Below are 25483 nucleotides of genomic sequence, written 5' to 3'. Positions count from 1 at the left end.
CGCCATCATTTAATGTTTTGTATATTTGCAGCTACACACGGCATCACACATTATTTACTAGTATTAATTATCTTACTGTCATGCAGTTTAGGATTACAGTGTCTATACTAGAAAAGACAGGGTGGGTTACAGAATGGAATTACAACATTAGACAGCAAGGCTCAAAACTGACAGGCAATAATCATACATTTCTATTACACAATTCCATGATCAAATTAAAAGAGAAAAAAGTCACTGTGGTAACATGAAATTTGGTATGACAATTCACAAATGACCAGATTCTACACGACCAAATATTCGCCTCTTTTTTTTTTTTTTGAGCCATGCAAGTTGAAGGGTCATGAACACACAGGGTATCAAAACAGACAGGTTAGACTCAGTGGCAACATGGAACATTTGGGATCGAGTGAATAAAAGACAGAATCACATACCCATTTTTCCACATCAACTAGCTGTAGAAAGAAAAAGCAAGAAATCAGTAAATCTCTTTCCTTAAATATAGCATATCAAAGTCTATTTTGAAGTTAACATTTCACATTTTTGGAAATGTATCTAGTATGAAAGAAAATATATGAGTCTAAGTTACTCTCCTGGCAGCTTCTCTTTAAAATGCCAATACCTCGCTTTTTGTCTTTATTTTGTGGAAAGCACTTCAAATTCTGGAAGTCCAAAATGTCCATCTAAATATTAGATAATAGGCAGCAAAAGAAGACTGATGCTGAATTGATTCCACAGTGTATTCAGTACCAACCAGTCAAAAAAACAGAACACAGTTTCCCACAAATCGTATTCCCATGTCTTCTTGAGTAAAGCTCTGTCATAAGTGAACATTATTCACTTGAAAAGGTTCCATTGCTGCTATTCAGTTTGCCACGTTAGTGAATGCCCTCAGTATAAAAGGTAAAATTAGGGGTACCTGTCACACCCTGACCCTACAACCTGCAATGTAAGAGAATAACATGCATGAGAACAGAGAACACCACATCAAAATGCCATTCAATTTTCTGATGGGGAAAGAGAGAATGTTTTCAAAAGCTTAAGGTTTTGTATTAACAAAATTGTTTCAAGGTTCATTAAGGAAACAGATTTTAAATTATTTTCTCTAAAAAGTTTTTGGACTATCTTAGAGTCTCATAAAGGATCGAGAATAACTACTAGAACACATTTCAGCTACTAGAAGAGTTTGTATGACACTACCTATTAAAAGCTTAGTTGACAACAGCAACAGTATATCTGAAGCAGATTTGTCTCTGGACTTTGCACAGAAAACACTGCAACATATCATGCTTTCCATGGTTTTACTGCAGGTACATATTGACCTTTCATTAGCAGATGCCACATAAAAGTTTAACAATATTTTAAGACAGGTTAGGGAAAACCATGAGTAATTTTCAATAACAGTAATATTCAGATTCCAACTTGCTTGTGAAATTACTGTAATAAAAGGCAATATATTTAGTTCTCATCTATTAGAATAGCTCTGCTCAAAGTAAATTTTCTCACTTTTTTAATATACACTTCAATTAAAGAGGAGTTTTATATTTTTAATATTGTTCAGTCCTGCTAGCACACAAAATTCTGATATATCTCTATTTTTTAATAATCTTTACTGTGACTTTTATTATCAACCATAGCTGCAGGAATCCCTCCTAAGAAACACCTAAATGTTTTAAAACAGATGCAATATAAGAAAAAAAAATCATTAAGATGTTGATATATTAGGGAAGGAAGCAATAATTTAAATCTAAATGCAAACAATACAACTAAAACGTCTTAAAGAAAAAAAATCTAGCCAAGTTAGATTTATGTACAAGTACTTCATTTTTTACCATTGTTTTAGATACATCTTTTGTTTTGTTAAAATTGTATATGCTCTGAAAACAGCACTGCAAGCAACTTGCCTGTGTGACAATGCTAGAAAGAGGTGAACTGATTCATGCTTTATTGCCTTGCTTTGAGAAGTGCATGCTGTCCCAAAATGTACGTGAATAGGGCAGTATTGGTATTAGAAAGAATTTACTCAAAGGTCAACATACATTATCAGTTCTACAATTAATTGCCTTATAATTGCTGAATTGTCCATTTACTTTATTTTAATGAACACCAGTTATCTTCAAGAGTCAAGTGCAATATTTGCCAAGTATTTATAAACTCTACAGACAAATTCTGCATTTGAATACTCACCTTTAAGCAGAAGTGTCAACAGGCTTTGGCATATGCCAAAGGCACCTTTATTCAGGAGTCTCACAGGACAAGCATTTGAATGGTACATGTACACTTGACAAACCATACAGTTTGACACCCACACGACATTTGCACAGGAAAGATTATGAATGTACCCAAAGATGTTTCTGGTACAGTGTGCAGCACAACAAAATCTTGCATTTGTAATTATGGCCATATTAAATAGGCTCTCTCCTCTGAACTTCTTCAGAGCCCTCCCAGATCCAGTGTGCTTCCTTTTCATTCAGAGACTGAAGTCACAAGACCTTTCTTACAGACCACTTTGACCAAAGTTCTAAAACTTGTCTGTGCAACATATGTAGATAAAATTTAGTTTGCTTTTACCTTATGGAACCTATTCTGGAAGAGCTATGACCTTCTAGACATTTAATATCCCATTTAGGGGCAAAAAAAGGCATAAGCACGACCTAATAATATATTTACTTATCTGGAAATTCCCAGTAATGCATATTTGGTAAAGTTAAAAATAAATAATATGAGTAATCATATTTTATATATATATATATATATATATATATATATATATATATATAAATACTATGAGTAATTTTCCTAAAGTAGACAAAATAGATGTAAAGCTCGCACAAACAGATACAAAGATACGAAGCAAGCAGATACTTCACAGCACTCCTATATACCGATTCTGTTCCACACTTAGACCTCCATCTTTTGTCTGACTTCAAGACTAGAAGCAACAGGAACCCCTTTTCCCACAGATTTCCCAGTATTCATCCAAATTCAAGAAACACTAAGATTTAAAGTTCCTGTTGCTATACATGCATTAGTCAATTATCCGGGGGGGAGAACTGAAGAAAAATTAAAAACCTAACATAACAAAGCAAGACAAACCATGAAACCCCTCCTCACCCCGTACCCCCTCCCAAAAGGCCCACATACTCTCAAGAAACCAAACACATTAACACAAAAACATAAAAAAACCCAAACAAATTGTAACATTCTCTTCTATTAGACCACATTTTGCCACCTCCCTTTTTTGGAGTGTTTAATGCTCCCTAGATTTGGAATTATCTGTTCTTACCATAAAATATTCAGTTTGGGTTTTGCTGAGCTGTTTACCTCTTAGGAGGTGTAGATCTTCCAACTGGACTAGGAAAGTTTACAATTCAGGAAGGGTTGGGGGGATGGCAGACAGGGACTAGCAGTCACTTCTGTGGCCTCTTGCACTGTAAACTGCTTAATTTCTATCATACATTATGTTTAACACAGTCTGAAAGAACAGTACAATCATTTATTTTATAAAGCACAGACAATTCTGCCTTGTCACAATAAATCCAAATCCCTGGAATTCAATAACTATTCTTCTTCTGGATCATTTTCTCTCCTGATCATTTAATCACATTGTTTGGAAAAATAAAATGCTTAGGTAGGTTTATACTGATTTTTCTCTTTTTCTTTATCCAAAGACTATAGATTTACAACATTTCCTCCAGTAGAGGATGCAGAATCCAAATTAAAACATATATACCTCCAAGGCAGTATGCTACTTAGAAATATTCTTTCCTCATCTACCTGGGTTTTTACTAAGGGAAAAAAAAAAAAAAAAGAACATGACCCTGTCTAACACTGCATATGAAAATTTAGTGGGCTCATTGCCATGTGACAGTTCTGAATATAGAAAATTATTATCTTACCATGAGAGTATCAGAGTTAGCAAAAGGATGAAGGATGTCATATCTCCAGAATTTACTTAGTGATTTTGTAGTACTTATACTACAATAATCATTTCACGGAAAGCTACTAACTTGAACTTGAAAGAATTATTTCACTGCCTACTGCGAGAAAGTAGCCATCAACGTAACTAATTTAATAAGTTGAAAATATGACACTTCAAACTAGAGAGCAGTATTTTATGGGTAATAAAATGGTATGGTACTCATGTATATGGATGTCTAAAAAATACAGGTAGAATAAGGAGAAAATGACAAGGATTCAAAGTCATATTCTAAGAATCAAGCAAAAGATCAAAGATGGCATTTAGCATTAGAAAATAATTTCTCTTCTTGAACTAGAAGAGAGCACTGTACTACAGAGTCTTAATACTTCCCTTACAATTTCATAGAGCTCTAGTGAGAAGTCTTCAGTGAGGAACATACAGTCACAACTTAATAATTTACTGCTATGCAAATCCAGAAATTTCAGGGATCTGCACTTGCTGACTTCTCTTCAGAGGCACATTAGAGGTCCAATCTTTTCAGGCAAGCTTTCATTTTCAACACATTTAATCCAAACTTGAAAGCTGTTTTTTTCATCTTTATTTTTCCTGAGCACTGCATACATCTAGCATTACCTTAACCAGACATAAAAGCCAGTTAAAAGAGCAGGAACATAGTTTTATTAACCATCCTTTCTCTTGCCAACAGGAGCCATGAACTAAATGAAGAGAAATAGAGGGACCTCTTCACCATTATGAGGAGTCATTCACAAACTCACCTTTTTAAATCTTTTAAATCTTGACATAAAGAACGCTCACAGAACACATGCCAAATATCCACTAATACAGCAGTATTGATTGCCAGTGCACAAAGCTGCAAACTAAGCTCCTTTAAGCCATGAAACCAACCTCCCATTCCTAATTCTGGCTTCTATACTCTGTTTCCTTTCGTCTGCTTGATCAGCATACAAAAATACTAAGGAACTTTATTCCACGCAGCATAGAAGAATCTCAGCTGACTATGGTTAATCACATTCTCTACAAATATTTATGAAAACTTCATGATATTTCTAATTATCCACAGATGGGATTGTGAGCTGAAACCTCAATGAAGATATGTATTCCCACCTGTGGATGTTATAGCTTCCCTTACAGTTACACTTAATTTTTTTGTTTGTTTTTAATGAAGAAGGAAACTCTTATTAGAAAAAAACACATTTTTTTTCCATGTCTCAGTTATGGAAATTGAGAACATAAATTAAAACCTTTGTCTAAAATTTTTATGAGATAAGCAAGGTAAGAATGATTAACATTGAACCAGAAAGATTCCAAATCTAATTGTATTTTTTACTTCTGTTACAATACTTCATTAGCTTCATAGACACCTTGATTTCCTGAATTTAATGCTCAACGAGTTAATTGATGATATGCCTTCTCTTCCAGCCCAGGCTTGTCTTCCACTGCAGACTTTTGTCTTCAAGATGCTTCAAGAGCTGTGCTTTCATGTCTATTTGGTTTAACTCCTCTGAATGCAACTTAGATCATTAAAAAAAAAAAAACTGAGAAGAAACAAATTAATTTCTCTTCCCTCAAAGACAGTTTTTACTGACCATTACACAAGAAAAGTTTGAGCACATTAGTGCTTCAAGGGTCATGGTAAGACTGAAAAAAAGCTTGCTGCTATCTACCTCCAAAACAGGAAACTTGTCTAGGATGACAAAATGTTTACTTTTATGCCATACATCCTCATTCCAAATATGGCACACACAAAAGCACAGCTCATGTGCCAGGCTAGATGTACTTGCTCGTCATAATTATGTGATTTTAAATAGGTAATGACTTTGATCCTGTCCTTGCTTCTCCCTGAGGATGAGCAGAATTCAAAAATACTGTGCCTGCCTGCCCTTCTTGATCTTTTCCAGTACTTGCATTTGATCAAAGTACAGTTGATCAAAGCCAACTCTTATTCTTTTTGTGCCTTACTTGAAATGGCCTGCTAACAATCATTTCAGATGCTAAATACGGTGCAATGAGGAGAAAATTACAGTACCTGTTTGTCTGCACAAGTTCCACAATTCCTCCCCCCACTCCATTTTATTTCCTATTCTCCTGTTAGCAGTGTTGTATCTCCAAAATAGCTGTGAGTAGTCCGTATTTTAAATAGAATAAGCCTCTAAACTACCTTACCTTTTCATACAGCTTTCCACCAGTAGCAAGTCCATCTGTATGATAGGAAAGTCCACACTGCATTAAATATTGAGTTCCTTCTCTTCCTCTCATTTCTCTCACTTTCTCTCTTTGCAGTAAGAATCATTTAGCTTATGTAAATTCAAAGTTTGAGAGGGCAGACCTTGCAATAAGTACAAGCTAACATTGTTGGTCATAACTCTGTCCCTCTTTATGCAACACCACTATCTGATAAAGACTTACCCAAATAATTTCTTAAGAAAATTACTGGGTTTATATTTTGTTATTTTAGAGAGCTATGCCTGGCACCTGTAGACAACCCCTAGACTAATGAAAACAGTCACATAAAGTACAGAAAGAAGAAGCTACAATTTGGACTCTTTGCTCAAAAGTTTGACTAAGAAAACTTTCTGGTCAGTGCTAGGAAACTAAAAGAGCTCTGGTTTGTTATATCAAGGGACCTCCAGTTCATTTCTGACTCTTCCTTCCTACCCATGGGGGTTCCGCTACCAAACCTGAAAACATTTTCAGCCCATCATAGTCACAGCTGCTGTTACCTTTCAAATATGTTATTAACTAGGCTACTGTAGTGTGAATCAGAGAGCTTAAATTGCCAAGAGTGCATTTAACTGCCAATCTTCATCCTTTCTTTTAAGGAAGTACTTCAATAATTTGGCTTATTCATAGACATACAGAACACTTATTAAAAGAAATGGGAGGTGTTACCTTTTTCCGTTGGCATGAGGGATGAAATTACTTTCCCCCTCCTCCCATGCTGAGAAAATGACAAAGCTGCCAGCTCTCTGTGTTATCTTGCTGCTTACTAATACAAAGTAATTAATGAATTCAGAGTTCCACAGTTGGAGATAGGTGATTTGAATATTTAAAAATTCACCAGCTAAAGTTGCATTCCTATCCCAAAATGGCTCCATTCTGTCCCCACAGCATAGGAAAGCTTTTTAGCTCTGTGAGGAAACACATTTTCCCTACCCCTTAAACAAAAAGCATAATCATATGTGCAAGGCTCTTGCATGTGATGATTCCTTCACACGGCCCTTCAGATCAGAGAAGTTGCACTTGGATCCCTTCAGCAAAGACTATCCCACACATGAAATTAGAGAGCACTTTTCTGGTCAGTGGCACAGAAAACAGATTTTATTAAAACAAGGCACTAGGAGGAGTGATTAATCAGCCATGACTGGATGATTAGATGGGAGTTAATAAGCTCGTGATGCAATTTAGCTGGTACGCTGCCTAACTGATGGCTATCTGCAGACATCATTTTCCTGAAAAATGAAGTTGTCAAATACTGGAGTAGAGCTTGTGAAATTAAATTCTTTCATATTATAGAAAAAGTTTAGCTTAGAATTCACATACAGTGTGTGCAACCAAATGCTTTCATTTCCTTAATAAGCTCTGACATGGATTTATGGATGCACAAGTCTGAAAAACCCCTAGCCTTGATTACAATGCTTTACCACGATATTGCTGAGACTTTTTAACAAAAAATATTTGTTTCATGGCTGTTTTCTCGTGTTGTCCATGAATTATTTCTGCCTCTATTTCAGTGCTTCTCTAGTGTAATTGGATTGGGGTGGGAAGGTAAGGCAAAGACTGATATTTGGAAGAAAATAATGACATTCTGGAAGTAATGTTACTAAGGAAGGAAAGTCAGATATTAGTGTCAGTAACCAGGCTGCACACTGGTCAGTCAGTTCTGCTCCAAAGTTAAGATCTCCTGTTAGTAAGAGGAATGAGACAACCATGTATAAAAACAATCAGTCTCACAGGATGTGGAAAAATATGCAGCAGATCAAAAAGTAACAGCATAAATGAAGGAAATAAAAGCTATCAAAAGAAATAAAATAATAATAAAATGGGGGAAAAGTTATATTAATGCAAAAGAAACAGATATAAGTGTCCTTTATTATTGTACTCCAAAATCAGTGAAAAATCGGTGTCAGGTTTATATTAGAAAGATAATTAATTCAACAGCAGTCTATTTATGTTACACCAAACAGCAAAACAAAGGAAACCTTTAGCTAAGCATTTCCTCACAGACTAAAGTCTTCACTTAGGTATGACTGAATGTTATGTGTTTGCATCACTTCCTTTAATCATCACTTTCACAATATCATTTTCAAGAAGCTCTTTACAAATCCCAACTATGGTAGGGTTCCTTCATCTTTGGGTCTCTGAGTGTGGCTTCTTGATTAGTCTAATCTTACCCTCAGTTTGAACTGACCCAATAGGCCAAAATAAAACAGGAAACTGATGCAAATGAAAACTCTACCCAGAATCAGGAAGCAAAAGCAATGACACTTCCCTTTATGAAATACAGTTAGACTATAAAAAGGAGATGTGTATGAGCCAAAAATCCCTAACTGCTTTACATACAAACAGAATAAGTATGCAATAAAGAATTTAGAAAATGCTTCCTCCTGTATTGTATTTAAACCATCAACTATATTTGTAGCCTTCAAATCCTCAGGAGATTTCCATTTCAAGTTACATGGAAAGCCTGTAAACACTGTCCTGGCCTATCCACAAGAGATTTCAAATAGTGGCCTGTGGTAAAAGACATTGAGAATAAGATTATCGATGCTAGGACAAAAAAATACAGAGGAAGAATAAGAAGAAAGTGGAAAAAAAAATCACAAATGCTTTCCTAAGGGCTTTAGCACATAAGACAATTTTCGTACTTCACTGATAAACTATATCAAGCAGAAATGATCGACTTTTACTGTGAATATCAGCTTATCTGTTTATTTCATTAATCCCTTGCTCGAGCTTTTAAATGTCTTAAAGAGATCTCTACGTTAAGGCATTATTTTTCTTTACTGTTTTACATCAAACCAATAAATTCTTGAAATCGTCTAAGAGAGTGATTACAATTTCACTGAAAAAAGTAGGATAAGTTACTGGACCTTCAAAAGAAATCTCAGTAGAAAGCCTATTGCATGCACTCTTTCTCCTTCATGGCATACATGAGTTTAGAAAGGACTCAGCAAGCTGGGTAGATTCAGATATCTGAGCTACAAAAAAGGCTAAAAACAGTGGGCAGTCTTGAAATCGAGCAAGTCTGTGTTTTAACTGTTATTTCCACACAAAGATCTTGGATCACTAAAAAAGTTTTATTTTATACTTTGCATCTTCTTGGAACACTCAGAGAGTCATAAGAAGCACTCAAGTCTCATACTTCTTGCAATACTAGCAAGAAAACATACAGAAAGAGAATCATGGTTCCTTCTTCCAGACAGAGGCAAATGCTGGCTGCCTAATATGTTCCTCTGAAGATCTCCAAACCCACCAACAAGTTTCTTCTTTAAGACAAAAGTTTTGCATTTCACAAAGTAATGTACCTAAAAAATAGTAGCACATGGCTGAGGAGAGAGAATAAGAAACCTCACCTGAAATTCCTTGGAACGCCAAAGGATTTAATCAGTTACTGACATTATTACAATTTGGGCAAATGCACAAGTTCTTTTGAAGAAGCAGAACGAGTACCCAGTAGATTGCTTATAAGCTAACAAACAAACGCCACCTGGAAATGGAATTTTACAAAAAGACCAAATGCGCTAAATGCCCAGCTAACTAAAATAGTCTGTCAGTAAATAACCTACATATACACTAGACTATGTGGATTTCCCACACCGAATAATCACCACTAAAAAACATGATTTCCAGATTTGTCCCTTTCCTTCTGCTCGTTATGTACCGTTATCTTCTGTGACTCAACTCAATATTTTTTAAATAGAAACTTCTTTCAAAAAAAGTAAGTGTTCTGCATATTTATCAACAGACTGACAGCTACAAAAGAGTGCTTCAGGAGCGGAAGCTGCATGTACCATCATAATCACCAGTACATTCCACACCATCAGCAGTATCTGCATAAACAAGAATTAACTACAAAAATTATTTACAGTATTACAGGACAGAATGAATTAGGTCTAAAGCAGATGACAACATAATTAGAACAGCATAATTAGAACACAGATTTACTGCTAGAAGTCTGAGCGCCCTCTGTTCTTGTCAAGTTACTTTTCTTTGCTCTGCCTATTTAAAAGTACATTATTTCCATAAAGAAAAGTAAGGTGTGAGCTTTCACTACTATGACACAAAAAAGGAAACCAAAGCCTTATCTATTTATGTGCAGAGAGAATGACAATTATTTGGAGGACTTAATGGCAACTAGCTGCCTAATCAGCAAATGCTGGAAAAGGCTGTAGCCTAGACAAAAAGGAGAGACTTCTAGGAAAAGGGAGGACAATCTTCAGATCTCAGCAACTATCACGTTTTTATCAAAAACACATTTATGGATCAAGATCAAAAACCTTAAAATAGCAACGAATGAGGGGATAATACCTCCCCTTCTCACTAACATGTTGACAATACTCTAAAAGCACAGGTTTCAATTTTCATTTGAAAAATGAAGGACAGATGCATACAAAGAGATTAGGAAGAGTCAAAAAGAGCATAATCCCGTTTTTTTAACCTAAATGTGTGTTTTAATAAATATTTATATACATATATATATGTATATTTCACAGGCATGCCTTTGAAGGGGAAGAAGTCAATCCAAACTGCCTGCAGGAACACAGCAGGAGCCTTTACTGCAGCTGAGATCTTGCAAACACTCCAAAATGGAGCCTGCTGGCTGGGACCCACTACTTATCACGGAGGCAAGAGGCAGCTCAGCAGGTTTGCTGCACAGGCTGCTGCAGGCAGGGGTCAGCTCCCTGCCATGCCCCAGAGCCTGCAGTCCTGACAAACCCTGGCAGGAACAAGGCCCTGCTCAGCATGGCCACTCACATGCTCAAAACTAAAATACAGATTTAGGAAAAGCTGAGGGATCTTGACGCACACTGAGGCAAGCCCATGGTCTATAGGTGGATGATTCTACATTTAAAAAGGCAAGTCAGTGCCCCTGAGAAGAGCAGGGGTTCGTAACCTCTGCTGTGCTCAGGTCCCAGACTCAGCTACAAATAAAGCACCTGGAGCCCAGGGACAGAATCTCAACTCTGCAAACAGAGCTTCTCCGTGTTCTCAGTCTCTCTCTGTTCACTTAACACCTCTGATACATAACCCCTTCATTTCTTTCACTTTCCTTTCCCCTCTCCCCAACTCGAGAGTTGTTGCCATCCTCCTATGTAAACCAAAATGGTAATTCTCTATGATAAGGGAGAAACAAACCCCAAATATGTTAACTATAGACCTGGTCTCACACTACAGTAGCAAATACTTAAAACAGACCGACACGATCCCCTGCTTGAAAGGCTTTGACTTTACTATAATTATTGAAACAAACCACTCGATGACTCTTCAGCACAACATTCCAAAACCAGAAACCTTCTCTGTGAATCAACACTACCACAGTCACTAAGGAATAGCTGGGCATCACAAGAAATCACTTCTCCATAGGCAAATAGTTGCTCTACAGACAAACAGATGTGAAACAATGCCTGTTCTCACCAGAATTATTATTTGAAGATTTGCTCAGTGATGTAGATACCATGGATTCAAATTTCATATGGCCATGGGGAGATGCAATTACAAACGAGCAGATGAATCCTCATGCTTATAGTACCTATTCACACCTTTTCACCAACAGCCATCAGGAAATCATGCATGTTTATCACCAACTCTGACAGACAGCACAGATGCAATACAGAGAAGAGCCCTGCTCCTACCCAAAACTCAATTCGTTCCCATTTCCTCTTCAGGAGAGGAATCCAGTCTGTTCAGTCATACTAAGTCTCATGATGCTACTTCTATCTCTTCTTTCAAACACTATCCTTGTTGATGTCATTCAACCATTACCCCTTCGGGGAGGACCATTCCCATCTAAACTTAAACAACATGGAAGTCTATGATGCATACAGAGCATCATTAGCATCAAAAGCACCCCAAGGTGCTGAACCCTGCAAGATAAGAAGAGTTAGAAACAAAACTGCATTAAGAAAACTTGCCCGAATTTGAGAATTAGGGTGGTTTGTTAGTTTTTTTAATTATCATAGAAGGTATTGGTAACTCCAGGAGGATTAATGCACTGAACACATTTCAAGAGGGAGAATCCTCAGTGTAATCTTCCACCTCCAGCTGCTGAGGTCCTACAGAGCTGCCTGGTAACAGACTATTCTCTTGTTACTGCAGACACGATTAGCATTTTCCACACTCCCAGCCTGTGAGACTGTTGCGTATTTCATACACTGATATAATTTTGCACTAGCCATCTAAATATTCTTTATATTTGCAATTATAAGCCACTGAGTTGAGACAAAGAATCCCTCTTTTTTTTTTTTATTTTATTTTTTTAAATTTTGAACCAACCTAGCCAAATATTGCAGAAAGCTATCCCTATAAGAAGCCATTACAAGACAAATGTAGATTTGGAGAATTTTCATGTATGTGGTGAGATATTTACATAAACAATCTGTATAAAAACTTTACAGTATTATTATTTCCAGTCTCAATATAACTGGATAACTTGGCAAAAATCTTTTAATTAATTTAAGGTCCTGGGCTTTACCAGTAATTTGTATTACAGCTATGTGCCTTGTAAAAAAAAAGAAGAAAATACAACATTTGCATATCACACTATCAAGGCCTTGCCTCAGCTGTGAGATTAAAGTTGTACTTTGTACAGTCAGTAATTTGAGACCTGTAGCAGACATTAGCTAGAACTATATATATTCATGAAAAATTCAGTATTTCAAAACACTTTTGATTAAGCTATCAAGTTTTTGTATTTTAAAAAATTATGCTAACTTCTACAAAAAAAAGTTAGTAAATTTAAGGCACACTGAAAGAAAAAGACAAAAAATTACAAAAATCACCTGTGCAACATTAATTTCAATCCAATTCTGCCACTGTTTTATGACACAGCCTTCCACATTCATAACCATTTCAACATGAAATCTCTCTCATTCAACTAGACAAGAGTGCTCACTTACTGTTTTATTTCATGCCAGCTCAGTGTGCAACTATTGTACTGAATATTGTTAAAAACCTTTTCTAAAGACATAACAATTATTATATTCACTACTGTAATGCTAATATCACATATATTAATTCAGTTTTTACGATACCCCAGATGACATACAAATAGATTTAAAGAACCTAAAGCACTGATCCATTAAAGTCAAAATGATACACAAACCAGGAAGTTCAGTTTAAGATGCCTAGGACCCAATTTCTTACATTATTTTATGTCTAGGTTTCATCAGCTACGGTCCTCAACACTTGTACAAATCAGTCCTGAGATATGTCGACAAAGAAAACAGAAAAACTACAACTAGCAATCACCACTTAATTATTGATTCTAACTGCTTATCTAAACTGACCTGATTTAAAAACTGAGTGTGTTAATAGCTTTGGTAGGACATCTGGTAGCGTTAAGAAAACAAGTGGTTTAAGAGACTATCTCAGCTTTACACAAGATTGAGCAGCAAAACCGAGACTCTTTAGCGTTCTGAAACAGCATCTGAATGTGAGGATTTGGTGGGGTTTATCTTTTCATCTTGTATTTCGTGCAAATAGCCTTTAGAACATCAGTTCCAACTACTGCAAAGAAAAATATGAGTGTCTGGTTCTGAAGACAAATTTAACTGTATCATTTTCAAGTCCACTGTGCTTAAATGTCATTAGAAAAAAAGAAAACAAAACCAAAAAGAAACAAACAAACAAAAAAAAAATCAAAACAACTAACTCTTTCAGAACTTCACAGGGAATCTTTACCAAACAGCATCAGCATGTTGCCACACTTTATGTTAATAAGCTGTGGGTTATAGATTGCAAAGGTACAACACCTATGGAATTGACTCGTAAAAGGCATAAAAACAGTCAATTCCCTTGTTGTCTCACCCAACATAAAAGTGCCACAGCACACCTCCATCATCTTCCATATCTTAATCTCTCTGCCAGTATTTCTGCAGTGCCATTTTCTGTGACTTCTACACTTCAGTTTTGCCCAGCTATTCTCAGCTTCTTTCTAGGACCACGTGGAATCTGAACCAATCCTTGTTTTCATCCTAGCTTTTCCATTCCACTTCAATGGCAGAACTGAATTGGCTACAGCTGTACTTCAGTTCCACTGTTACAGTGTCTGAGTGTACCAAAAACATCATCCCACACATCAGTTTTTTGCTTTCAGGGCTAAGGTCCAGCTTCAGATGGGTTAGCAGAACACCAAAAAGTATCAAACAGAAACCGACTTCCAGGTCTAATCTCCATCTCTCTGAGAATGGCATAAGTGCAATTAGTCAAAGAGCAGATCTGAGAAACATCAGCATTTTTATTTAGTATGAAGTCTTCATGCTGCATTTGCTATTAGGGCTTAAATGTCTTTAAAGAGACATGAAATAAGATCCTCTGCCCCTTTCTTTTTCCTCCCACCCCACTATCCCTTATAAGACCAAGCCTCAGGAGTTGATAGTGGCATGGACAATATTTCACATCTTCATTACCAACCAGGAAGACAGTATAGAGCTTCCAGCACAGCAAATATCCATGGCATACAGTTTTAGAAAAGTACAGCTGCTGGGCAAATAAATGCTGGGGAAACACTGAAGTGTTCAGTAGACATTACAGCAACTAAGATCAATTTGCAGGAAATAACCAGGGATTTAACTCTACATATCATTTTCCATAAAAATAAACAAATTTCAAGCATATGAAGGCAACTGGGAGCCAGTTTTTATAGCCTTAATTATACAGGGGAAAAAGAAAAATAGCAAAAAACTACTTCAAGTTTTCTCAGAGAGTAAAGAACAAATACAGTGTGATTTGGTGAATAAGCACTTAAAATCATCTCAATATAAATTGTAGAAAGCCCCACGCTCTCCTGACATATTCTAGTACGCAGTTTATTATATAATTCAAAATACAGAAATTGTAACTACTTGTACATTTACTTTCTTGCTACAGATGACACGCAAAGAAACCCGTACTTATTTCAGTGCTACATTTTTTCTAGTAAGCAATCAAAAATCTGACACTTGAAGTGAAAGGACAAAAAAGCAACTGAGAGAAATCCATCGAGTTCCACAGAGAATAAGTGAGTTTGGTGCATCTGTCCTGCAAGACTCATTAAAACACAATTCGAACAGAAACACATTACACTCCAAGTGCAGATGATTCTACTAGTGAGCAGTTCATTTAGCAGGAAGCCTAGCCATTAGCAAAGGAATTGAATTGATTCAAAGAAATCAAACTCAACAGCATGATACTGTTAAGCCAGCATTCCTTTAATACAATGTCAGGGTAGTGTTGGGGATAGCTCCTCCATAAACAAGCCACTGAAACAAGGATTTTGCAGGCTTTTATACATTTTAACATCTCAAGCCCCTCCTTGACAGTTAATCCTTTCATTGTTACAAGGCACCAACATTAATCTTTAGTTAAAGATAATCTAGACTTCTTTTACTTAAAGAAGTCTTTCGAAGATTTCAATCTTTGAAATAGTTTCATATTTTATTGTTACATATTTTATTGTGATTGATTTAGCTCTCTAGAGTGTATTTTCATATCTTATTGTTACAGGATTCATCATCCATCTTTGTTTAAAGATTAGACCTAGACTACTTTCACTTAAACAATTTTCTATTGATTTTACTCTCCAGAGCGTAAAGGTCTCTGAAACCAATTCAAACTACAGCTGCATAGGATGCTGACCTTCCTAATTTTTACTCTATTTTTTAGCAGTGTTTAGGTAAGTGTTTCAAAGTTACAAAGTTTAAGCAGTGAGGGCAAAATACAAAATTCTTAAGATTCTTAGGTTATAACAGGGACCATCATGATCAGCCCTTTTTACAATGTTCCTCCCACTTGGCTTATAAAATTGGAAGAAAACAACTCAACAAACAAACAAAAAAAATTCCACAATAGTCTCATACCCCTATATATACCTAATCCAAAAAAGTCTGCCCCCACATCTCATGTGCAGAAAAAAGTATGTATCAGCAAAGAGGAGCTCCAGAAGCTCTCACCAGAATAGAAGTCTCTTACTCTACACCCTCACAATGACATGAGATTTTCCTGTAGACAAATGGTACAAACATAAAATTGGGATGGCTTGGCACTCACCAGTCTTCTGGTAGACCAGAATGAAAACAATGTTTTAGCACTGCTAGAAGAAATAATTAAAGGTGCTGTAAAAGACAGTATATTAAGAGTTCTGAATCACTCCAACTGAACTGTGCAGTGAACAACAATTGTCTGCATGGGATATAACATCTCTCATCCACACAAAGATGTACACCAGAATGGCATGTGAAAGCAAGTCACTTGTATTTATTTGTGTGATACCTTGGAGTTTTGATGTTTTGATTTTTTTAATTTTTGGAGATCTTAGAAGTAGTTATGTAGTAAACATAGAGTAACAGCATGTTATCCCTTTACCCTTAACACACCAGCTCAAACCTCTGTTACCCATTCCCATATCAATTCCCTAAATTCCTTAGCCTGTTTAGTCTCTTTTTCAAGGAAGAATTGTAGAAGGACATCCTAACCCTACAGAACAAGATATAGCTGTAGACCCAACAACCTTCAGACCTGGAATTCTGGAAGGCCTCCAAGGAGATTACGTGCTCTGAGGAAGATGAAGATGAAGAAAAAAGGGGTCCCAAAATGCCCCCAGACCCAATTTCCAAGAGGCGTGGCAGGGGCAGAACCTGGGTGGTGGCTGGACTGGATTGGGTGAAAATCATTATAAAAATTGTGAACATCTCGATTTCGGGAGCGCACTGGGGGCATTCCAGAAAGCCTGGGGCTCATTAAAACCTTTGTATCCTTATCTTATCTCCTACCTAATTTGGTTTGGAGTCTTTTTTCCCCACAGCCATTTAGGCAACAGTGTCATATATAAACAGACACACACACACATATATATAGTCTATTCACCATGTAGGGCACGTAAAATGCAACCCAGAATCTGCAAATTTCAGTGGCCTCATTTATAATAATTATCACAGAGGACTAAAAAAGACATAAGGCAAAAGAGTAGTGCACTATTTATATCATAAAACTGCTAGATATATTTCAAAAATGCAAGCAAAGCCAGTGTAATTCAAATTATAACGGGTTTGTGGGGTTTTTTTCTTGCCAATATAAAAGATAGGTGACTTTGTGCTTGTCCACTTATGGTAGAATGCCCTTTAAATGCCAAGCTAATTTAATTTCCTGTACCTACTCACTGTACCCAAAACTTTTTTTGATCTCTTTGAAGTAATAAATGCATTAGAATAGAATGAAAATTCAAACTAGCCTCTTGTTATATAAATACAGATAGCACTGTTTTGAATCCTTAGGTACTTCTATTAGAAAAAAAATAATTTCTATTGAATCATATGAAAAAAACCCCTTTGAAATATATTTCAAATAAGAGATAGTAGCAATAGGCTTTATGAAGGTTACCTCACACTTAATTTTAATTTCTTGGCAAATTTTTACCTTAATACTTGCTTTTCATGCAGCGTGTTTGCTTGAGGATGATTTAAGAAAAAAAAAAAAAAACTCACACAAACCACAAAAACTTTCAGACAAAAGTCTAAATCATTTTTGAGCTCACTGAGGCCAAGAAGATACCTGATGTTGTTCCATGTCAAATATGCCTGGACACCTTTTCTTCTGGCAGTTCTAGAACTGCCACACAATAGAAAAACTTGGAGAATTTTGTAAAATCTGGGAAATTCAGCTGTATGTCATCAGTGGAGACTTAAAGCTGGTAGGCTTGCCCAAGAGTATGCATGCTGGCCCTGATTTTGGCAAACAAACTGGTAACAACCAGCATCACCACCTACTTTGCCTGCTATATAGGCTGAAATCTGTGTGCTGGATCTAAAGGTACCAGTCACTGTAAGATCTCTCTGAATCACTACTATCAGCAAGACATCACATATTGCAGATAAGAATTAAAACAATTCCGGGATATACAGTAGGACAAAGGGAAATAATTTTCCTTGTCATAAAAGGTGAGACTGCTAATAGCACACAACGTATAGGTCTGTTGTTTAACTTACATGAAAAAGATGTTGAAATCTCAAAACTGAAAGAAGCCACAAAATTATAAATCCCTTCCTCATACCTGAAACCGGACAACTTCCTTCCCAGGTACCTGTGACACCTCTGCTAAGCAAAAAACAGCAGTGCAGAAGGTACAACAGCGCAGCAGCAGTGAATGGTAATGTAAACCAGACAACTTTACCTTCCTTTCCTCTTATAAGGGACAGAAAGTCAGATCACAGAATCATAGAATCAGATGGGTTGGAAAGGACCTCTGAGATCATCAAGCCCAACCCTTGATCCACTACCACCACACTTACTGGACTATGGCACTAAGTGCCACATCCAGTCTCTTCTTAAACACCTCCAGGGACAGAGAATCCACCACCTCCCTGAGCAGCCCATTCCAATGCCTGATCCTTTTCTCCCACCCAATATCTGTCACATCTGGAAGAACATAACTATCTACCCTTGTTTTTAATATTGTTTATATTGTCCAGAAATCTCAGAAGTTACTGAATTCAAGAGTACTAATGGATAGATGGCCAGGCTTCATTTCCTAATAAAATTACAGAAAATTTCCAGGAACTGATTTGATTATAGCATTTCATCACTTTCTCAAGAAGAAAGTACTAAATGTTAGAGCTCTTGAATCTACTAAAGGAAGAGCGATTGGGAAGAAAAAAAAAAACAAAAAACACACAAACCCAAACAAAATAACCAGGAAAAAGAAAAAAAAAACAAACCACCAAAAAAAAAAAATTAGAGTAAAAAGAATCAGAAGCAAAATCCAGCTGCAACATCTTGCAGCGACCATTCCTAAATTATTCAAGAGTTCTGTGCATTTGCTTTCTCAGGATCATTCAGTCTAATGAGATTTAGTGTTCCAAAGAAGGTTCACTGGAAAAATTTACCAAACAGGGTGAACACTTTATGGTCTTAAATGCTTTATAAAAACATAAGGATCTCCATTTTCATCATTCACCTGCTTTTCTGACAATAAAATGCTATATTCAAAAAACAAGCTAAAATATTACAAAATAGTACCTAGGCTGTAGGCCTGGTTAGTGCAGTACATCTGTAATTCTGCTTGCTTAAGATCACAGCCTAGACTCTGGGCATTCTGGACTATGTAATGATAGTCTTCATTTATATAATTATCTACTACTCTCTCTCCTCCATTTTTCCTGCTCTATTTCTGATTTGTTGCTCTTTGTTTTTTTACTGCAGATTAACTAGTAAAAGTGGTATATGCATATAACAGTTTGGTACCCAGCAAAATGAAAAAAAAAAAAAAAAATCTGTTCAAAATGAAAAGTGTAAATAATGCCACCTGAGCAAACAAAGAAAGTTGCGATTTTATTTTTGAAACCAAAACCAAATCAAACTATGAATTTCAATGTTTTAATAAACTACCAGAGCTAAGAATAGTATTTTATAGGGAAATTATAAAACCTCAAGAGCACAAAGTAACTACTCAGTGCCTAGGGTTAGAAGAAACAGAGCACTCGCTTATTAAATTTCACTCATTTTCCACTGTTGCCTTTGATACTCGCATTGAGCTGAAGCAGAAGAGATAAGCAAGTATGCTCAGACAGATGGATCACTGATCTCATGAAGTATGGAAATTCTCATTTTGGGATTCTTGCTCTAAAAAGGTAGGTATTTACTGCAAAGGTAACCAATATCCATTTCCTGGGTACACAGAAGGACAAAGGGAAATCATTTTCCACATCACAAAAGGTGAGACAGGTAATAGCATACAATGTTTTTGAGAAAAAGCATTAAATCCAGTTAGTGTACATAGTTATTCTTTCTTAGTCACAAGAAAACTTCTTATTGTTCTGACTCAAGTCAGCATGAGATTTTGTTCATATTACTCAACCATTTCATTATTGCTAACTTACCTGTTATATAACAAGAATGCCTGTTATATAAACACAGCATTCAAGAGATTACACAACTCAAAAAGCAAACCAGCGCAAGGAGACCACTTAAACGCACAGCAGCCTTAATGATTCCTGATGTAATGAAAAGTAATTGAGGACCAAAAAGACCTCCCTTAGCACGATTCTTTCCATTAAAAAACTGTGGTCATATTGAATCCAGTTTATAGTAACAATCTCTCAAGAAACTGCTTCTAAATGAAATTTTTTCTAAATGAAATGAAGCACTGTTATTCTAATATAAAATTGAAGTTCCTCCAATAAGATAACAGTGCTTCAGATGTATGCACAAAATTACCTCTTCTCTTGTTGTCCTAACAGCTGTTTCAAAGAAAAATGAAGCTGCCTATATAAGTACCTTCCCTATGATAAACAGGTATGAAGGCAAAGGAAAACTTCATATATTTTTCATAGAAACTACATACAGATATCAGATGCCAGTTCTTTTAATTTATCTGCAAGTACATATTCAGTTATTTTAGTATCATCATCATTCTTGACTTTGACTTACTAGAAAGAAAAATATTGACACTGCCAACATTAATTTTTTTTCATCTACAAGCTACTATTTTCAGGATTATTCTCTTCTAATATCACTGTATTAGCATGCAAGAGACACAAAGGCAGATTCCTAATGCTTTTGTACAGAACCCATCCAATTCTCCAGCAGGAATATATTTATGATGCAGTGAATACCATCGATTTGTGTTGGTATAGCTGTAGCTCTGTATCTTCTGCTAGTGTTGGCGTTTAACAGGTGCTGAGAGCCGAGTAAACTACTCTGTAAACAGCTAACACCATTTAATGACCACACTCAGACCACTGCTTTATCTTTCTTGTGCACATCTCTGAAGACCAGTGAGTGCAGAGCACTGTACATCAGTACAGCTTCCATCAGTTTTATTTAGGCGTGGGTTTGAATGCCCACAACTCTGACCTTCATGGTTATGCACAGGAAATATCAGCCATTGTTTCCAGAAAATACCAGGTTACTATCAAACAAAGTAAGTCTCATCAGTCACTGTGCCCTACAAAAGTCTTTTTCTGCTCACATCTAGTGCAGAAAATAGTCCAGAACTAGTGCAAACACCTGCGACCTCTAGAAAGCTCTCTTTAGTCTCCCTCTTCCCAGCAGAATACCCAACCTCACATTTTCTAATCATTCTGAAGAGGAGTTCATTCATTCTCCAGTGTTCTCTGAATGTGATCTCTGTATTAAAAGTAAATATTCACTTGACTGCAACACACTATTAAAGACAATGCAACAGAAAATCTGCCAATTGATGTTATGATTTAAAGAGAAGTTTCAGTACGTTATATTTGAAAATGGAACATTTTTTCATTCACTGTATTCTGCCATATAGCACTACTTTAACCCATTCCCCTACATTTTCTTTAATTTCTGCTCCTGCCCACATCTGTTGGGAATAAACAGCAAGAAAATTGTTGCTCTACTTCACACATGTGGCTGCACACAGCCATCACTGCACATCCTAGGGTTTGGACTGTGATTTTTGACATTATGCCTGTATGTGTCAGTACTTTTTATTTTATTTATGCATTTGTTTGTTTGTTTGTCTATTTGGTTGCTTTTAGTTTCCATATTTACAAACTAAGGGAAGAGGGGTTTAGAAGCATGTATCTGCTTTCTCTGGAAAAACCTCTTCTACCTCAGATGTGCTTTTCATTCTCTTGCTGTTTAACTCCTTGGAACAAATTCTCAATGACAGAACACACTTTGGATCATCCATAGGACTGTTCCCAGACTTCATTTCCCAAATATCATTTTCATTCTCAGTGCCTTGCATGTTATAGGACTAACTACTCTATATTAGTGTAAAGTTTCTTTTCCCTAGGCATTCCCAGAAATATCAGAGGCAAGCCTCTCTCTTGCCAGTTTTCACTCCTGTGCCTACAGTTACTCTTCCTCACATAAAGTTCATAGGATTTGAGCTGGAGCATAGCATTCAAATTAATACTACAAAGCACATATGGAACATTCAACTATAGCATAACAAATCAAATTAATTACACAGCAGAGAACATTAATTACACTACTATGATTTATTTGTAAATATCTATTTGCCAGTCAATTAATTAATTCCTATTAAAACTAAAATATTTCCTATAGGATTTAATTAATTCCTATATCCTTCATCTTCCAGACTGCAAGAATGCATTAGTGTCCATATTTCTTGTCCACTGAGACTCAGTAATGTTCTATTTCCAGCTTAAAAGTCTATTACAGGACACTTTACCTCAGGCCACACAGAACAATTTCATTATTTCTAGAGAAAACCAGCACACATTTTAAGACTACTTGACAGTCTCACCTGATACAGTCAGGAATGCTCCGGAAGCTTAGCTGTCCTGAAGAAGCGATCAGGCTCTATATGACACATGATCACATCTCAAATTAAAGAATTCTAGCTCTATACTGTACCCACAGTACATTTACAACTCTGGCAAACTTCAGTGGAAGCTGCAAGTGTTTATAATTTCTCACAAAACAGACCATTCCTGTAGCAAGGGAGAAAAATTTAGCACAAGGAATTACTGATGCTATAAGCTTGTGACAGTCATGAAAATTGTGGTACCGTGGGAAAAAAAGTAGTATCTTGCAAGATAAAAAAAGGTGAATATTTAGTAACTTACCCCTTCTGCCTTCTCTTCTGTGTTAGCCAGCATTTCCTGGAGGGCCCGTACTGACAGAGACTGCTCCAGCACAAAGGTGCAGATGGACAAATCAGGTGGAACATTCTAGGTGAAAAAAAAACCATGAGATCACATTAGTAACAGATCTGCTGAATAGCAATTTCCAATGTCTCTATTTTCCCTCACTCTCCATGAATCTGAAAGTTCTGCTATATCTTTGAGGCTATAAAAGCCAGCCACACACTGGGCTGCAACAGTTAAGTCTTAACTCTTAGTCAGCAAACAAAGGGAAGCAGCTCTTCCCCTGGCTCAGTATTTGTAAGCTGACACCTGGAGTATAATGTCCCCTCTCAATAAAAGAAAAAGCCAATGAATTTCACCAAGTTCAGCAGAGACCACCAGAATTGTCAGAGCTGGTGCACTCACCCTGTGTGCTTGCAGGGAGGTGGGCTTGATCAGCCCAGATGGAGGAGAGAGAGATCTTAGAAATCTAGTGGTCTTACAGGGAAAATGGAAGGAGACTCTTCTTGGAGATGCTCCTTGAAAGGAATAGGAGCAGCAATACAGGTTGTACAAAAAAGATTACAGGAGAAAATTAGGAGTAGAAGAACTGCCAAGCAAAGCAGTGAAATGTCTGCTTGGACATTCGCAAATGGAACATGTGTCTCAGGCATTACGCTCAGATTGTAAGGGAAACCAAATTCAGTCTCTAGGCTACTGGTAGTAGCCAGACCTCATTTTTATGAGGAAGGTCAAGATGAATTTTCTTAGCAGAAACATTACACACTGAGCATCAAGGCCAGGCCAGCGGTTTCTCAGCCTTGCAGGGCAGTATGCTTCACAACAGTCTGCTCTAACTGGGATAAAACTGAAGAGTCTTATGAAAATGAATATAAAATTTGTCATGATTGAAAAAAATATAGAGCTATTGAAAAGATAATTTTCCAGACTATCATAAAAATTCGTGTAAAATTGAAAGAGGTTTGTAATAGCATTGCCTAAGTTACAAAGTAGCAAAGTAAAATTAGATTTTATGTGGGGATCTTTTCTTCTTTTAACAGAATATGCAACTCCTACACACCTTTACTTGCCTCCAGAAATTCTTTCATAATTCTTCTCTTTTTCTTTTCAAGTTAGCTGCATATTTTAATTTACAAATACTTTATTGATTATTGGAAATCAGTTTTTTACACTATGAATACTTTTGCTACTAAAAATGTAAAATCGCACATTTACTCAAACTGTGCACAATGTGAAGAGACCTCTTCCAAGGCCAAATTGCAAAAGGTAGTGGAAAACCATTTCATTCCCACTTTTTTTCAAAAGTGAGTTTACTCATACCCTTAAGAGCTTATTTAATTGCTGTTCATCCCTACTAAGTACAGTAATTCAGTAATTTCAAAATAAAAAATTATGTATGAATTTTTGATACATAACAAACCTTTCATTATCTTCCACTACTTATATTTCAATAAAATTAATGCAAAAATGTATTTTAAATCTAAGTTTTACCCAGATGAAAAAGGATTAAACAACATCCTCTTTTCATGAGTTCTGAATGACTTATGCGATGATACTTAGGCATGAAATATTTTTAATCCAACTCTTTCAAAATCAGGCCTCTACTTACCAAACAATGTTTGCGTTTCCATTTTTCTTTTGTAGCTACTCAGACAGTACAACAGTCCTTTCCATGCTAGTACTAGGCTAACAGACAACTAATTAGGTTCTCTTCAAATATCCTTGTAAGGTGAGTACTATTATAAGCCTTTATTTTACAAAGCAGGAGGGAGAGCACTCAAAGACTGCAGGTTGCAAGGTGTTGCTTCTACTCAGTAAATGTGAGGACAATTTTCCATTCTAGAAAGTCTCGCAGAAACAAACTGTCTAACAGTCCCGTGGAGAATGAATGACTGACAAACCAGAGTATGACCAAAACAGGAAAAGATGCTTTGTACACTGTGCTCAGAAATGAATCAAGGCTACATTTTCTGTATCTGGTTATAAGTAAACACCTTTAAGCAAGCAAAGTCTCCATAACAATATTCCCACTGTCAGTGTTTAAGCAGGATTTTTGCTGGCAGAATGTCTCACATATACGATTTGGGACCTATCAATTTTTTACTGCTGAACCTACCCTATAGGTTATACACTTCCAAATACAAAAATCCTGCATCATTTCACAGATTGATCAAGCCAACATAGCAAGGACACCCCTTCATCCATTTCATTCTCCTTAATGTTCAAGACAGCCAGGAGCACTTTCTTCCCTCCCCATTTAAACTGAGGTATGACGTCACAATGAACATTTTTCAGCTATTCTCATAGGGCAGTAAGGCACACTTTTTGCTGCCAGAGGGAAATAAAGGAGAACTGTATGAGACCATTTTGCTTCATTTAAGTGGAAGAGCCAGTTTCTTTTTCATGAGACAAAAAAGAGAGCACATTATCCCACCTCATCTCTGTTGCATGTATGACTTAGACACTTAGTGGCCCTCAGAGAGCACTGCATTCCCCCTAAGAGCTGAAGACAGATGCAGATACTGATGCCTTCAGTAAGCATGTGAATTGGACCTTCCTCCCTGGCAGTTCCTCACCCAGATCTGCTCTACTGAAGATCCTATGGGCAAGGTTGCATCAAACATGCCATGTACAACAGTCAAAGCATAGAAAATGTGGAACAGATGCAGAGCTGCCAATATATTTAGCTCAGTTACAGCCCTGCTCACCCCTATACAAAGCATTTCAATGCCGATGCTTTTAAAGCTCTGGATTTAAA

The 25483-nt window shown here is 36.5% G+C and overlaps 1 protein-coding gene across 1 annotated transcript in view; it reads right to left on the bottom strand.

Moving 5' to 3' along the window:
• Positions 1-356: 356 nt before the first annotated feature.
• Positions 357-25483, bottom strand: part of RYR2 (ryanodine receptor 2) — a 145481-nt gene continuing 120354 nt past the window's right edge. The window contains exons 3-4 of the mRNA XM_027900105.1: positions 22705-22809; positions 357-452 (exon numbers count right to left, since the gene is read on the bottom strand). Of these exons, the coding sequence (XP_027755906.1) occupies positions 357-452; positions 22705-22809 (201 nt within the window). The remainder of the gene's footprint in view (positions 453-22704; positions 22810-25483) is intronic.

Source organism: Empidonax traillii, unplaced genomic scaffold, assembly GCF_003031625.1.
Source record: "Empidonax traillii isolate 1590-97213 ecotype Southwest subspecies unplaced genomic scaffold, ASM303162v1 scaffold707:size593822, whole genome shotgun sequence".
Taxonomy (NCBI): domain Eukaryota; kingdom Metazoa; phylum Chordata; class Aves; order Passeriformes; family Tyrannidae; genus Empidonax; species Empidonax traillii.
Note: the sequence above shows the minus strand (reverse complement) of the source record. Positions and strands in the feature narration are given on the sequence as shown.